This window comes from Pithys albifrons, chromosome 1 (assembly GCF_047495875.1).
Source record: "Pithys albifrons albifrons isolate INPA30051 chromosome 1, PitAlb_v1, whole genome shotgun sequence".
Lineage (NCBI taxonomy): Eukaryota > Metazoa > Chordata > Aves > Passeriformes > Thamnophilidae > Pithys > Pithys albifrons.
The window spans coordinates 69,421,767-69,436,654 of NC_092458.1; the positions used below are offsets into that span (position 1 = coordinate 69,421,767).

General features: G+C 42.7%; 1 protein-coding gene across 2 annotated transcripts; it reads left to right on the plus strand.

Annotated features, from left to right (window-relative positions):
- On the plus strand, nucleotides 1–14,100 carry EEF1AKMT1 (EEF1A lysine methyltransferase 1). Of its 2 annotated transcripts, XR_011697724.1 has the most exons (6): nucleotides 1–70; nucleotides 8,327–8,474; nucleotides 9,360–9,442; nucleotides 10,096–10,376; nucleotides 11,581–11,902; nucleotides 13,048–14,100. XR_011697724.1 is itself a non-coding variant. In XM_071554182.1 (5 exons), exons 2-5 carry the CDS (start codon nucleotides 8,331–8,333, stop codon nucleotides 11,706–11,708), a joined length of 636 nt encoding a protein of 211 aa, XP_071410283.1. In that variant the 5' UTR covers nucleotides 1–70; nucleotides 8,327–8,330; the 3' UTR covers nucleotides 11,709–14,100. The 2 variants fall into 2 exon arrangements, 1 of the variants encoding a protein (XP_071410283.1); XM_071554182.1 differs by having other exon boundaries at nucleotides 11,581–14,100.
- Nucleotides 14,101–14,888: the final 788 nt, after the last annotated feature.

The following is a 14,888-nucleotide window of genomic DNA, read 5'->3' on the forward strand; positions in this document are numbered from 1 at the left end:
GCGCGCGCGGCACGCGGGGCGGGGCCTGCCACGAGGGCTCCGCGCGCGCGCGCGGAGGGATCCGCGGGCGGTGAGTGGCGCGAGTTGTCGGCGCGGGACGGCACGAGGCGGGACAGTGGCGGTGGTGCGGCCGCGGAGGCCCCGTGCGCGTCCGCCCGTCCCCGCAGTGAGGGCGGGAGGCGTCCCCGCTCCAAGGGCCCCGAGGCTGGGACAGCGCGGAGCCGCCTGCCCGCCCACCCCCTGGCTCCCCCCTCCCCGGGGTGGGGTCGGTGGCGATGGAGGTGCAGGAGGGCAGGCCGGGATTACGCCGTGTCCCGCGGAGGCTCATTGCGGCTGCAGGGCGCCCTCAGAGCCATACCCAGGGGAGGGAGCGGGAGAAATGGGCCTTGTTCTTCACAAGCCGCGGGTGTCCCGTCTTCCGTTCTCGTGTGGGAGTGTCCCGGCGGTGCCGAGCCCTGCCGGTGCTCCCTCCGTGCTTGCTGGAAAGCGTGGGAATGGGGTTGGGACATACCGTGCTTTCATAGAATCATAGAGTCGACTGGGTTAGAAAAGACCTCCAAGATCATCAAGTCCAACCCTAGGTCCAACTCCAGTTCATTTACCAGATCATGGCACTCAGTGCCACGTCCAGTCTCAGTTTAAAAACCTCCAGGGATGGGGAATCCACCACCTCTCTGGGCAGCCCATTCCAATGCCTGATTACTCTCTCTGGAAAGAATTTTTTTCTGATCTCCAACTTAAATTTCCCCTGGCAGAGCTTGAGCCCGTGCCCCCTTGTCCTATTGCTGAGTGCCTGGGAGAAGAGACCAGCCCCCACCTGGCCAGAACTTCCCTTCAGGTAGTTCTAGACAGTGATGAGGTCACCTCTGAGCCTCCTCTTCTCCAGGCTAAATACCCCCAGCTCCCTCAGCCTCTCCCCATAGGACTTGTGCTCCAGTCCCTTCACCTTTCCTGTGCCTTCCAGCAGCCACGAGGCCTCCTGACCTTACCTTTTCAATCCAGTGCAGTTTCCGTGTATCTAGTAATGCCCTGAGAGTTTCTCATCTGTGAACTTCCCTGTGTTACTTTGATGCACTCGGAAATTCAGTCACCAAGGAATTCTGCAGCTCCACAGCACCTTGGGTCATGAACCAGCTCCTTTTGATGGTGTTTTTGCTGCTGTTGGTTTAGTTTTGTTGTTTTGGCTTGGGTTTTGGATTTTTGGGGGTTTTTTTGTGTTTTTTTTTTTTTCATCAAGGCCCTTTCAGCCTACACTTGGCCTTTTAATTCTTGCCTTGGAAAACCATAGTCCATCTTTGCCTGTGGTGTTCATGCCACTCATGATTACATGTTCTGTCACACCCCTTCTTAGTTACTCCTTCCTCATACTTACTGCCCTGCAAAAGCTTTTCTAGTCTTTGGATGTCCCACTACCCTTCTTCTTCACAGAATCACAGACTATTCTGATTTGGAAGGACCCACAAGGATCATCGGGTCCAACTCTTAAGTCAATGGCTCACACAGGGGATTGAACTCATGACCTTGGCATTATTACAACCAAGGTTTAACCAACTGAGCTAATCTCAGGGTCAAAAGGAACTTCCTTGAACCTTTTCCAGTTTCAGTATTTTCCCTGGTTTTTGTAGAGATAAAGAGACCACAACTGCTGTCCAGTTTTATTCTGTATGTATTGGTAACTTGGAGCTCTTGACAGTCCCTTTTAAATTTCTTTTTAAATTCTTTGTCATGTTACCAGACACAATTCCCTTACAGTCAGGAGATTTGGGATTATGATACATGATACCTGAAAAACGTATCAGTGTTTGATAGGAGCCAGAAAAACACATGAAATGCTAGAATTTTTTAGGAAAAGAAATAGAGTGTAAAGAAAACATCATGAAACAACAGTATAAACGTTATCACCCGTATCTTAGACATTGTGTAGTGTTCTAGTCTCCTCAAAAAAAGGGTATATTAGAAGGATTCAACAAGGAAGAATGAATGAATCAAAAGGCTTTTGTCAGCCCATCAGAGAGGGTTAAGACCCCTCAGGCTGGAAAACAACCAGTTTGCTGAGGGAAGGGGGATGACTTAAAGGTGTCTGTGAAATGACACATGGAGAGAGTATAGGGCTCAACCACTGCCTTTCTCTTCTGACAAGTGTCTGCACCATGGGAAGTGAGTGCATGTTCACAGCAAGAAAAGGTAGTTATTCAGAAAATGATTGATAAAATGAAGCTTCTGACCAGATGACATTGTAGATTAAAATTTTTTATGGGAATTTAAGGGATACTGGACAAGAGTTTTGATACTGGACAAGTGTTTCAGAGAACTACATTCATAGAATGAATCAATTCAAAAGCAGAACACCTTACTTAGCAGAAAATGGTTAGTCTGGGAGAGTATGGATTGGGGAGTATCACATATATTTGCCTTATCTTGGTCCATTTGGGACAGTGAGTTTGGTTGTCCTAAGGATGGAATGAGCAGTATCAACCCTTCAGGACACAAGAATGACTGGTATCAATGCTTGACCTGACCTACTACAGCTTTCTTCTTGAGCTATTTGCCGTGGACATGAACAAAAAGTTATTCAGACTTAATCCTGAAATGAAGCTGTCTCAGATCTGTGGCAGGTGAGCTGCCCCTGGGCCACAAATCCTGCCTTGTCCCTCCTTCCCTACTCCACAAAACCATTAGCACGTAAGAAAACTGCTTCAGGTTTGTCAGTTCGGCTTTTCTGATGTCCCCTGGTCTGGTTATTCTCTTCAGAGGTCGTTTTGTTTCATAGCACCTGGGCCTCAAATACTTGACTTTCTGAGATTTTCTGTGTCTCAGATGCTTGAGAATTTTTCATTCATATCAGAAGACTCTACCAAACAGATGTAGGTAGGGCCTAGCAATGCTCTGTTAAACTAGCTGTCAGGAGGATTTTTGGGATCTAAACTACTTTATACTGATGGATTTCATACCCTTTGCCCTGTCAGTTATTCCTGTCAAAGTGCATTGGGCAATACTCCCGGGATCTTGTCAAATCATTGACAATCAACTCCCTTTAGGATTTAAAGGTCTCAAAAATTGTTTCCAATAGGAGACATTCTCTCTGTCTCGGCTTTTACTGTAGTGGGACAAATTCTCTCTGCACCTACATGTGGGTTAGTTTGGCCACCCCTCTGATTGTTGTCTGAGGACTCAGGATTTCATAGAATCATAGAATTGATTGGGTGGGAAAAGACCTCCGAGATCATCAAGTCCAACCCTTGGTCCAACTCCAGTCTATTTACCAGATCATGGCACTCAGTTCCAGGTCCAACCTCAGTTTAAAAACTTCCAGGGATGGGGAATCCACCCCCTCTCTGGGCAGGCCATTCCAATACCTGATTACTCTCTCTGGAAAGAATTTTTTTCTGATCTCCAACTTAAATTTCCCCTGGCAGAGCTTGAGCCCGTGCCCCCTTGTCCTATTGCTGAGTGCCTGGGAGAAGAGACCAACCCCCACCTGGCCAGAACTTCCCTTCAGGTAGTTTGGATTCCTGTACATGATAACGAGCTGAAGCTTGAGCACAGTGCAGTGTGGTCTGGCTTTTGAGATATCAGGGCACGTGTCCAGCCTTTAGTAGTGTTCAGTCCCTCAGATCCAGTCTCTGTCTTACCTCCAGACAGGTGGTTGGAGCCCCTTCCAGGTGACTTTGATTATGGCTGCACACCATTGCCCAGCGTTTCTTGTTGTGTGCTACAAACACTGTAGATGATGAGCTGCTTGTCTCAGAGACTGACTTGGGCAGCTTGGAAGAAATAACATAGACAACTATGTTAAACTCCATTTCATGCTCTCTCTCTTTAGATCCACATTACTCTAGAATAAGATCTTTTCTGAAGTTGCACATGTGCTTTTTATATTCTCGCTAAAAGATCTAAGGGCCCTACCCTGTCCCCTCCCTCCCCCTTCCCAGAATGAACAGCATGGCTTTCCAGTTGTATTTCTGTTCCATTGCCTTTCAGCAGTCCTTCCTTTTCCCCTTCAGCTTAGGGGCACTTTACTACAATGACGTGACATCCTTAGGGTGCCACAAAAGAAAACTGGCTGGTACACCTACCACATGGTATTTCTGAGTTGTGTGGGCATTTGGGGAGCCCCAGCTCACAGACACAGGTTGGGCTGATGCAGCCTCTTTGGCAGAGAGATGCTAGAGAGTCTCCTTTGGTGCGGGCTCTTGGTAAAAGCTCTGAAGAAGCTGTGTGCTTCACAAGGAGAGTATTTTTCCAGGTGGCTCTGTAAATACACATCCTACCTCCTGCCTGCCTTCCCCTGTGTGAGAGGAGCTTCCTTTTGAGTAGAGCTATGGATGTAGGAGGATTTAACCTCTGGAGCAAGCTAAGTGTTCCATGTTTACGGGGTGAGCAATGGTGTAAGGGCACATGGGGCACTTGTCTCTGCTGACCTGCGACCACAGGTTTCCAGACTTCTCTGACAGGGGCACAGTTCCATTCAGGCATGGAGACTGTCTCAGAGAATACTGTTTTTCAAGTGATCATAATTATGGGTAGAATAAATGTACAAGGCACCAAAGAATGTTAATTTTCCCTATAGCATTGGCACTTGGTTTCCTTTTAACTTAGAGTTTATTTTCTTCCATTTTAGAATTTAGTTATATAAAATTAAGAGTTTTCCTCCATGACATCTGGAAACTCATTAAATAGGTGCAGTATTCTTGTGTAGACAAGACCTTGGAGTGTCCACTGCTACTATTATTTCTTGTGGTTTTTTGTTTTCTTTGAAGAGCTTTTCACTCTGTAGTGATGACATTTGGCTGAACAGTTCAAATAAAAGAGAGACTGAGCTGTGTAGAGGGCAAGGAACTAAGGAGGCTGCAGGCACCTCCACCCCCTTCATCCTGCCTGCTGCACTGTAGGCCATGTGGTACAGTTGTAGTCACCTCACTTTACCTGTTTTATGTGTAGATCTGGTCCTTGAGAGACCTAGATTTGGTCCTTCAAATTTGCCATTTTACTGTGTGAACACAGACCTGCCTGTTCCTGTTCAGCTCAATCTGTAGAAGCTTACCCCCTTTTTCCTGCTTTCCTTTGGTCTAACTGACTTCACCATGAGTCTTATTTTCCTAAACTTCATGCAGTGTTCTTGAGCTATTCTTGGAGATCTGATTTTGTTATCATTTTGCTTTGTAAATTAGGTGCAAATGCAACGTGTAAACTAAGAATTAATAGTAAAGAAGATCTGTCACTTTGCTACTTTTAAATCTTGTATTCCTAGTCATGAAGGATTTATTGTGGGTAATGTGGCTGGATCAGCAGTGTATGTGTTCTAAATGCTCTGAATCCCAGGGCATTCCTAAAATCCAGCCCTGCATCCCTGTGTGGCTCCAGTAGAGTCTGTACAAGGATAGAGCATGGGCTCCTGGGGGAGGGACCCAGGACCTGGGGCAAGCACAGCTGGAGCCTGAGGAGCCTTGGGCATTAAGAATGTAAAGGTTCCCTGAGAGCCAGAAGCACTGTGGGTTTCTGTGCTTCTTCCCATCCTCCCCCAAAAGTTTCAAAGGTGCTTCTGGACTTGAGAGCAGTGAACTTTCTGGAAGGGTTATAAACAGTAGAACTGTCTCCCTTGAAGGAATTTACAAGTCTTGTTCACATAAACTCACTTTTAATAGTTTTCTGATGAAGTTCCTAAGCATGAGAATGTGTTCATGCTAATGATCTCAGTCAGTATATGTGCATTCAGAAAAAATATATTGAATTCTGGGGGCATTTGTAATAGATGTGCCTAATATTTCTACCATATGTTCCGAGTTACCTCTCCTTGCAACCTCATAGTTAATTACTGCTTAGTTCCTAAGGCTTTAATTTACAAACCAAAAGGAAGGCTATTAAAAAATCAACTAAAAATTATTAATAGATAAAAGATGCCTTATTATCTACTGAAACAATGGGAAATTCTTCATCAGCTGTTTTATCTGTGAGGGTTTTGTTCCATAGGCATGGATTTAGTCCTTGCAAATGCCTGTATGGGCTCACTGAACAGAAAATAAAATTCCACCTTTTGACTTAAGGACTGTAACTTCTCATCTGTTTCAGTTTCTTAGTGTCAAAGCATAGATGGATCCATGTGTAGGGGATAATAGCTAATGAGATTACTGCATGTGTCATTCACATAATTAAAAAAAAAGTTGTGAATTAAGGAGTGATTTTAAATTTCTAACATGTCCTAACAAAAATAAATTGTTGTGTAGGGCCTAAAATGGATCACAGTGTTGTGAGTTGTTGGAGCACTGTGGCGAGAAACTGTATCATCTGTCTGAACTTGCAGTCATTTATATAAAAAATATTCTAATATGTAGTAATATATTTATTTTTAAAACACTTATGTTTTACTCAACAAAAATATGGAAAAAAATTATTATTTTGGTCTTACTAGATAGCTTGACTTAGAAATTCTGTTGTGTGAGGCTTATGCCACAGGTGTATCTTTAGACTCTGAACAATTCCCTGTTTAGCCAGCCTGGCCTGAGAGAAGCCAGCAAGGCAGTGAGAGATACTCTGGACATGCCAAGCGCTTTCCTCTCATCCCATGTAGATGTGTGTGGTGTCAGTACCTCACAGCGGCAGGTTAGGGTATCCTTTTTCTAGCAAGCGTGGAGAAGGTGTTTTAGGAAACTTCGTCTTGAAAGCTCTGCTGGAGTGGAAGGAAGGGTGGAAGGGGAGGAGGCTGCCGGTTCTGGAGTTGTCGTTGTAATGCAGGGGACGGGGAGAAGAAAAACCAGGAGCAGCTGTACTTGAAATTGTCCCTTTGGGGGTTCTTTCTGCCTCGTTGGTGCTGTCTGTTGTAGGGATGCAATCTGCAAGGGTATGATGCTTCTCCTGGTCCTGGAGCTTATTCCATTACCTAGGAGAAAATGTGCTCCCCACTTTCCCTGACCACGTGGTCCCCGAGAGCCCCAGAGAAGGACATACAGGGACCACTGGGGAGAGAGAAGGAAAAGAGAAAGTTTATTGCTAGTCAGGGGTTTATATGGACCTTGGCGGGATTCAAAACCCACCAACAGAAAACAAGAAGAGGGTTTGGCTCTGGGCCAATGATAGTAAGGGGATTTACATTCAGTAGGAGGGGGTTCAGGTCCAACCTTCCTCCAGACCCCTGAGATATCAGCTATCCCAAGGTATTCTGGGAAGGAGAAGCAGTGATTTTGCAAAAAGACATTTTAACAAACATTTTGTACAGTTAAACAACATTAAAAACATCAGTTGTTAAACAATATCAGTGGCTTGTTGATCTTCTTCACAAATCCATTTCTGGCAGGACTTTCTCCATTCCAGACACTGTGAATCAATTCGTACATGAAATGGCTCAGGTTCACACATCGTTCAGGTGTCACGCGGTTCTCGGGGACTTCTGCGCAAAGTCAGGCGCGCTCCCGTTTCCAAGTCCGGTTGGAGTCATTGCTTGTGTGATCCGAGATCGGGTTTCTTGAGAGAGGAATGTTTTCCAGTTTTCTCCAGTTACTTTTCATGTGCCAAGTGGTTTCTCGCACCGTCATTCCACGAGGTGGCACCGTCCCCTCTGGGAAGGGCACAGACTGTGCTGCAGTGCCTGGGGTGGGCAGGGCTGTGCAGCCGAACACACATCAGGAGTTTGCTGGAAATGGCTGTGCTATTCCATTAGTACATACTGTGTCTTTTTGATACAAGTTATGTCCAGGTTTTTACACACAAAATGCACAAGTTTTCAATGGAGTACGGTTAGAAAAACATATTTATGAGTTCTTACCTGCCCTTTTTTTTAATTATTACTTTATTTTAGGTTTCTGACATTCAGAGGAATTGTTTCATAGCATGGAAGTTAAAGCCAGGTGATGCTGAGCTAGAATGCTAGTTTACTTCATTGTGAGTCAGAATTGTGTAACTTTTAACATGGAAGGAATGACCAGGAGCTGTCATTTTTTCTAGGCGAGAAGGGAATAATTTCTATAGGATTTGCCAAATCCGCTAAAGGAGGTTTTTTCCAAAAGGTGATAAATACAAGGTATACGGATTCAGGAAACCAAGAACTGTGATTAGAACTTCCCTGTAAGAATACAAGCCAAATCTCTGTTGTACAGAAAGGGAACAGTGTTGCTGCTGTTCCTAAATTCTCTGTGGAAAGATGTTATTTCCAATCAGCCTCTCACCAATTTAAGAGCACCTAAGTAGAGGGAATATGTTTTCTTTTGTTAGGAGGTTTTTGGTTTTAGTTGCATTGTCGGTGGAAGTTGTTTTACCTCAAGAGATTACGCTGTTATTAAAAGCATTCACCATTGAAAAGGGTTCGATTTTCTTTTTTCTGGTTGACATCTAGAAAAATGGATGACGATGACATTCCCCAGCTTTCATCCCATACGTTGGCTGCCCTCCAGGAGTTCTATTTGGAACAGCAGGAGAGAAAGGGCATGAAGACCTCCCAGGGGTTTAATCAATATTCCATTGGCTCAATAGAAGAAGATTGGGTAAGAAAATATAAACCTCAATGAATGAAGCACAGGTAGAGAAGTAGCCTTTACTGAGTTTCTTTTGTGAATGGATAATTAAATGAAATTACAAAGGGGAACACTCAAGATGTTCTTACTCATGGACAGTAACACTGTAGGGAGATCTGATTTCCTGTTAAATCTGGGTATAATTGTCTGTTCTACATGTGTGTGGGAAGGGTACAAACTAGAAATACTTGGAGGGAGAATAAAGCTGCTAACAGAAGCATCTGTCCCTTCTGGAAATTTTAACTTCAGCCTGGCATGTGAAGGTACAAAGACTCCTCCTGAGTCTGAGACAAACACAGTGTTACAAGATCAAGTGATCCTTCCTTTCACATTGTATTTCTCTCTGTGTTTTATTTCTTTGTTTTTGTGGATGACTGTTCTGCTGCTTGTTTTTATTTGTGTCAGACTGATTTTTTATTTGTCTCTGGTTTGTTTTGGGTGTTTGTCTCTTCCTTTTTTTGATCCTTTCTGATTTAGTAGTTTTATCCTTTATTTCCTTCTGTACCGGCACTTTTCAAGTTCCTTCTTTCTCTTCTGCTAAAGTAAGCCAATTTAAGAGCACTTAAGTATTGTGCATCTGCACATGGGGTTGTCAGTGGTTTGGATTACTTGGTTTTCCTGATACTCTGCCGTACATGCTTTGGAAACTCGTGGTGTGAGCTGCCTGCTGCATGTCACTGGATTACAGCAGTAGAAAGACTGTCAGGAAAACAGTCACTTCTCCAGCTTTACAGTTTGTGAACTGGGAGGTTGCTGTGGATTTTGGTTTCTTCAGTTATGACTCACCACACCTCACTGTCCATAGCACAGTCAGAAGATTTGATGTTGTTTGTAATTGTGCATTATCTGTCTCAGCAACTGAGCCAGTTTTGGTACAGTGATGAAACTGCGTTGTGCCTGGCCAAGGAAGCGGTTGTGGCAGCTGGAGAAGGTGGCAGGTAGGTTTTAATAATTGTGTGGTAGATTTAACATGTCTTTTTTCTGTAAATGCTTTGTTTCTACTGTGTAGACAGAGCACACACCTTAACTCATTACTCACTGTACTTCATCTTTGTTCAAATGCCATTTTGCAGAACTGCTTGGCTGGTACTTAGTTAGTAGTTTATACTGATCTTCCCATTTATCATTTTATTGACTATTGGAGGCTGTGCCTTGTAAAAGTTTACTATGAATCTTTTTAATTTTTCAGAAATACAAAGAGCTCCCTGGAGCATATTAATAACTTGTAATTCTTTTCTCTGTTTTTGTACAATGTTTCTGTAGGACAGATGGGAAAACTTGGTTTTCTTTCCAAGGAGTAATTTTTAATTTTAAATGTTCAAGTATCTTTTTGTGCTTTTTTGAAATACAGTTTTCTCTGTAGTTAAGGTCTTTGTGCAGCATGGCGGTTGAAGAGGTAATGGCTTTAGTACTTTAATACTTAAAACTCAGTTATTACAGTAATTAGTTGTTAGATTGGAGGAAGAATAGCATGCATTTTGGAGACTAATGTTTAAAATGTTTTCCTAAAGCAGCCAAGGACTTGTGTAGCACTTTTGTTGCTGTTATTTGCGTTCTAAATCAATATTCTGTGTTCCTGTGTCTTTTGCAGGATAGCCTGTGTTAGTGCACCGAGTGTGTACCAAAAACTGAAAGAACTGGATGGTAAAGATTTTTCAGTGTGTATACTTGAGTACGACAGAAGGTTTTCTGTATATGGAGAAGAATTTATCTTCTATGATTACAACCAGCCTTTGAACTTACCTGAAAATCTCCTGCCACACAGTTTTGACATTGTGATAGCAGATCCACCCTATCTGTCTGAGGAATGTCTTCAGAAAACTGCAGAGACAATCAAGTACTTAACAAAGGAAAAGATACTGCTTTGCACAGGTATAACTAATAAAATTATTAGGTCCCCATAAGCATCTTTTTCTGTCTCTCAAAAGACAAAATGACTCATGTGAGAGAAATACTAACTCAATAATGCTAAATTATCATTAATTTAAGGGCAAATATGTATCCTAAGCTTTTTATTTCAATACTGGAGTTCAGCCTTTGTTTTAAACTGAAGGCAAGTGGTTTTTAATAGAACTTTTAAAAGTCAGTAATTTTTTTCTTATGGCATTATAAGTTTAACTGAAGTTTTGAAGAATTGGAAGATCATCCTGCAAAGTTCTAGAAATACTTCTTTTTCTTGTAAAAGAAATGATAATTGCAATGATTGAAATCTCGGTATGGCAAACATAGTTGCAAGTTATTGTTTATGTCTTAGGAACTGATACACAGCAGGAGGAATTAAAAACCAGTGATAAGAGCAGTGAAACTAGATAACTACATATCTGTACTTGCAGGTCCTTCTTTATGAAGATACACTTGCTGGTTTAAGAAGTGATGTGTATCTGCCTTAGTCATGGCATTTCCTAAACTATATTGTTATTGCAAGACGTCTGAAGCCATCCAGGAAACTTTGCAAAAAGTGAAGGACAAAGCCACTTTTTACACACAATTTGAGGAAAGTCAACCAAGCAGGCAATGTAAATAAAAAATTAAAACAATATGTAGCCATAGAAAGTCTACTTCTTGGCTTAATTGCTCACGGGACAAGGATGGTTCTCAGAATTTTTCTCCCTAAATGGGATAGGTGGTCCTTCAGTTTGCAAAGTTTGAGAAATGCTGCTCAAGGACGCGATTGCTCAGTGCATAGCTGCAAACACTGCACTGCAGTTTATTTAAGTGGAAGAGTATATGTAATCTGTTTGCATTTCCCATGGCTCCCCACTATTTAACTTCCTTGGCATGTAGCAATAAGACTGAGTTCAAGTTTGTTTTCTGTAAAAAGGGCACTGATGCTCCCTACTTATTTATGAAAGTTCTCAGACATGCATTTGCTCAGAGTGTCTTCCATTCTTTTAGAGTTATTTTAAATTTCCCAATAGATTCAGTTATTAAGGAAGGCTGACTGAGTAGCTGCTTTAAGCCTTCCTTCCTTGTAAAAATCCAGGCTTATTATATATGAATTTGGGAGGAGCTAATAAAAAAGTCTAAGCATTCTGTTACTGTTTTCCTTATTGAATACCAATTGTTTTTGCTGCAGGTGCAGTCATGGAGGAACAGGCAGCAAAGCATCTTGGTGTGAAGATGTGCAGGTTTATTCCAAAACACTCACGAAATTTAGCCAATGAATTTCGATGTTATGTAAACTATGCTTCTGGACTGTACTGATTCTCATAAGAAGATCTACAACTTTGTCAGTCAGGCTGCATTCTGTTTTTCATCAGTGACTCCACAGTTCTTGGTGCTGAAATATTCAGCTCCACATACTGTTTTCTGGGCCACCTTTAATCAACGCGTGTTAGCCTCTCTCTTTTAAATGAGTCACCATCTGCAGTTACTGTGTTCTGTATCTTGCCTGCCAGGTAAATGCGGACCAAACAATGGAGGGGCTGAATAACACGAAATTCTCTGTTAGAGTTTCATTTTAACTGGTAGCTTTTACCATTCAAGGACACTTCAGTGACCTTTTTGAAGTGATTTTAGCTTATAACAACACATAGGTGTTTGCTTTGCAGACATCAGAATGGTCACTGCAAAAGGACTTGACAATCCTGTACTACTGTGACCCATACACTTTAGTCTCTTAAATCTTGAATTGTAGTGGCTCTGATTAAATATAGCGCCTGATTTTTAATTGATTTCAATATTAAACTAAAGATGATTTACATGTGTAAGTCAAGTTCATAGTTACCAGAACAGTTTGTTTTTTCCAGTTGCGCAGTTTTATCTTTTCCTCCTCTTCCACAGGCAACAGCAGAGCAGTAGAATAGAAGCATCCTAGAAAGCGGTGAATCTCACAAGGCCACTGAGGAATAACATAATGTATCAATAAACTCCCACTATTGCAAATGTTAGATTTTATATACAAGGTTTGGAGTATATTTCAGTCAAAATAGATGATACATTAGAAAAATTTTGCTTTGGGATAGTAGACATTTTTGGTAACTGGGAATTTTTGAAGTTAGTTTTGCCTAACTATACTACTAATGTATTTTTGGGTGAAAACGGTTCATAAATTTCTAGACATTCAACAGTTTTATAATTTATAAATATACTGTACAAAACACAAGTAATTGTCTATGCCATATTGTGTAAAAGGCTAACAGAAATGCTGCATCTACAAAATGAATCACCTAAAACGAAGTATTAAGCAATTTATTTTGCAGTAGGAATAAACCTTATTAAGCTTGTGAGACAAGATGTTTTTATAAGGTAGAGGTAACACTCATGTTCCTGTGCATTTCTGCTGTTCGGATGCACATCTTCCCATCTAGTAAACAATTGAGCAGGAATAATGTAGAAGGACTAAAATCCTCTCTCAATGCTCAGAGAATCTTGCTGCCTGAGCTGTACACAACAGTGGTCCATAAATACCTGTCCAAGCCACTGTAGCTCTCTTCCCCATTTTCCAAGGCCTTTCCTTCCTTCCACTTTATACCTGCTGTTTCTGAGTTTCATGATGAAACAGTTTTCTTTCTCTTTCACACCCTTGGTTTCTGTCAAACAGGTGACAAGTTTGTTAAACGAGCGAAGCGCAGCAGAGGGAGAACAAGCACCAGACGACTCTGACAGTCTCTGTGAGCCCAGGGCCAATACAGTCTTGCCTTTCAAACCAGAGGACTTCCTTGCTGCTGAGCCAGAATCCCCCCTGAAAATGACTGTCCACAGGTGACATACAGCTGGCTTTAGTTGTTTTCCAGGAGGCTTCACTATCACTTTTATGTGACCAGTTTTAAAAAAAAAGCAAACCAGAATGTTAACCACACAGCTATTGGCACAAATCTATACTTCAGAATTGTAAACTGTTTTATTACCAAGCAGATGGAGACAATGAAGTAACTCATGAAACTTCGTCTTCAACTATGTGCAGGCTTCAAGTGGGACAGGTATTGCCAAAAGGGATGATATTCTTCCCGTGCCCTCCACCTAAATTAGAATGTGCTCTTCAAATCAAAGCTTCACCAAGGCTGCTGCTTTGCTATTAATTCCTTCAGTTGTTTGCTTTATTTTGGTACATGTGTTGTTGGACTCTATAGCAGGATCAAAAGACAACTTTGCTAACTTCATCAGAGACCTTTCTTAAAAAGTGCACCATTCAGTTATACCTAGAAATTCACTTCCAGCAAAATAACTGCTGCTTCTCACAGGTAGGTCAGACAGCTTTGAAAAGAGGCACTGTGAAGATGCACAGTTATGAAGATGAGGGTATATGGATGTCTGTGCAGATGCACTCAACAGAGCAGCCCGTTGTCTGCTGACTTTCCTCTTAAAAGCCTGGTGAATGCAGGCAGCTGCCCAAGCTTGACTAGTGGCATTTACAGCCTTCATGATGGGAGGTAGACTATTTTTGTCCTACTTGATTCCAAGGCAGAAGCTGTTTCTGAGAAGGGTACAAGTCACGAAAATTCGTTGTAAATACTTTGTGCCGTCATGGTAACTTTAAGAAATACTATGTGACAACAAAATCTCTCGTTTCTTCTGTAATAGGATTATGAATAAAAACATTGGTGTCATGTAGCAATTGACTTTCTTTACTGCAGATGTCTCATGGATGGACTTTCTGTTGGAGCAGACTGTGGAGGAGTGTTAGCACTGTGCTGTTTTTCCAGTGGCATTTACGACTGCAGAGTCCTGTGCTACAGCCCCTTATCTGCAGTGACAGGCACTGTGCAGGAGCAGGACATCTCAGTGCCCTGCTGTTGGTGTGGCTGCAACACTTGGCAGGGAAAACCTGGGGGCTTGTGCACAGACTGGTGGCTGTAGGTGACGAGAATATACTGCAGCTGCCTGCACTCACCACAGATGACAAATGAAACATTTCTAGAAATGCAGTTCCAATGAAGTCCAAGGTAAGTTCCAGTAAGATCTGCATTTCTGTTAAAAATGTGGGTGCTCTCAGCTGTGTTGCACAGGCAGCCCATCTCTGTACCACACAATTTCCTCCACCCTCTGCCCATGCTCTTCTGGACCAGAGCACCTGGGAGATGTCTCTGTTGGTTCTGTCTCTCTGCTCGGGTTACCTGCACAGAACAGCCCCAGTCCGTGCACTGAGGTGGAAACAGGACAGCTGGTTGGGGCTGCAGAAGCCCCTTGTCAGTTGCGGTCAGGACTGTGCTGCTGCTCTGGGTCTGCTCGTGTTCTGCAGCCTCCTTAGATGGGAGTACAGCTCATGCCACCAAAACACATAGGATTGACTAGATCTTCCTCATGTGTCCTACTCCAATTATAGCTGTTCCCTAATCCCAGCAAGATTAATGGGTGTTGCACCTTGTGAGGACATCACAGCCTTTTTCCCTTCTTGCTTTCATGTTCACGTTCCCCCATGCAATTCCTTGTGCACTTGCAGCT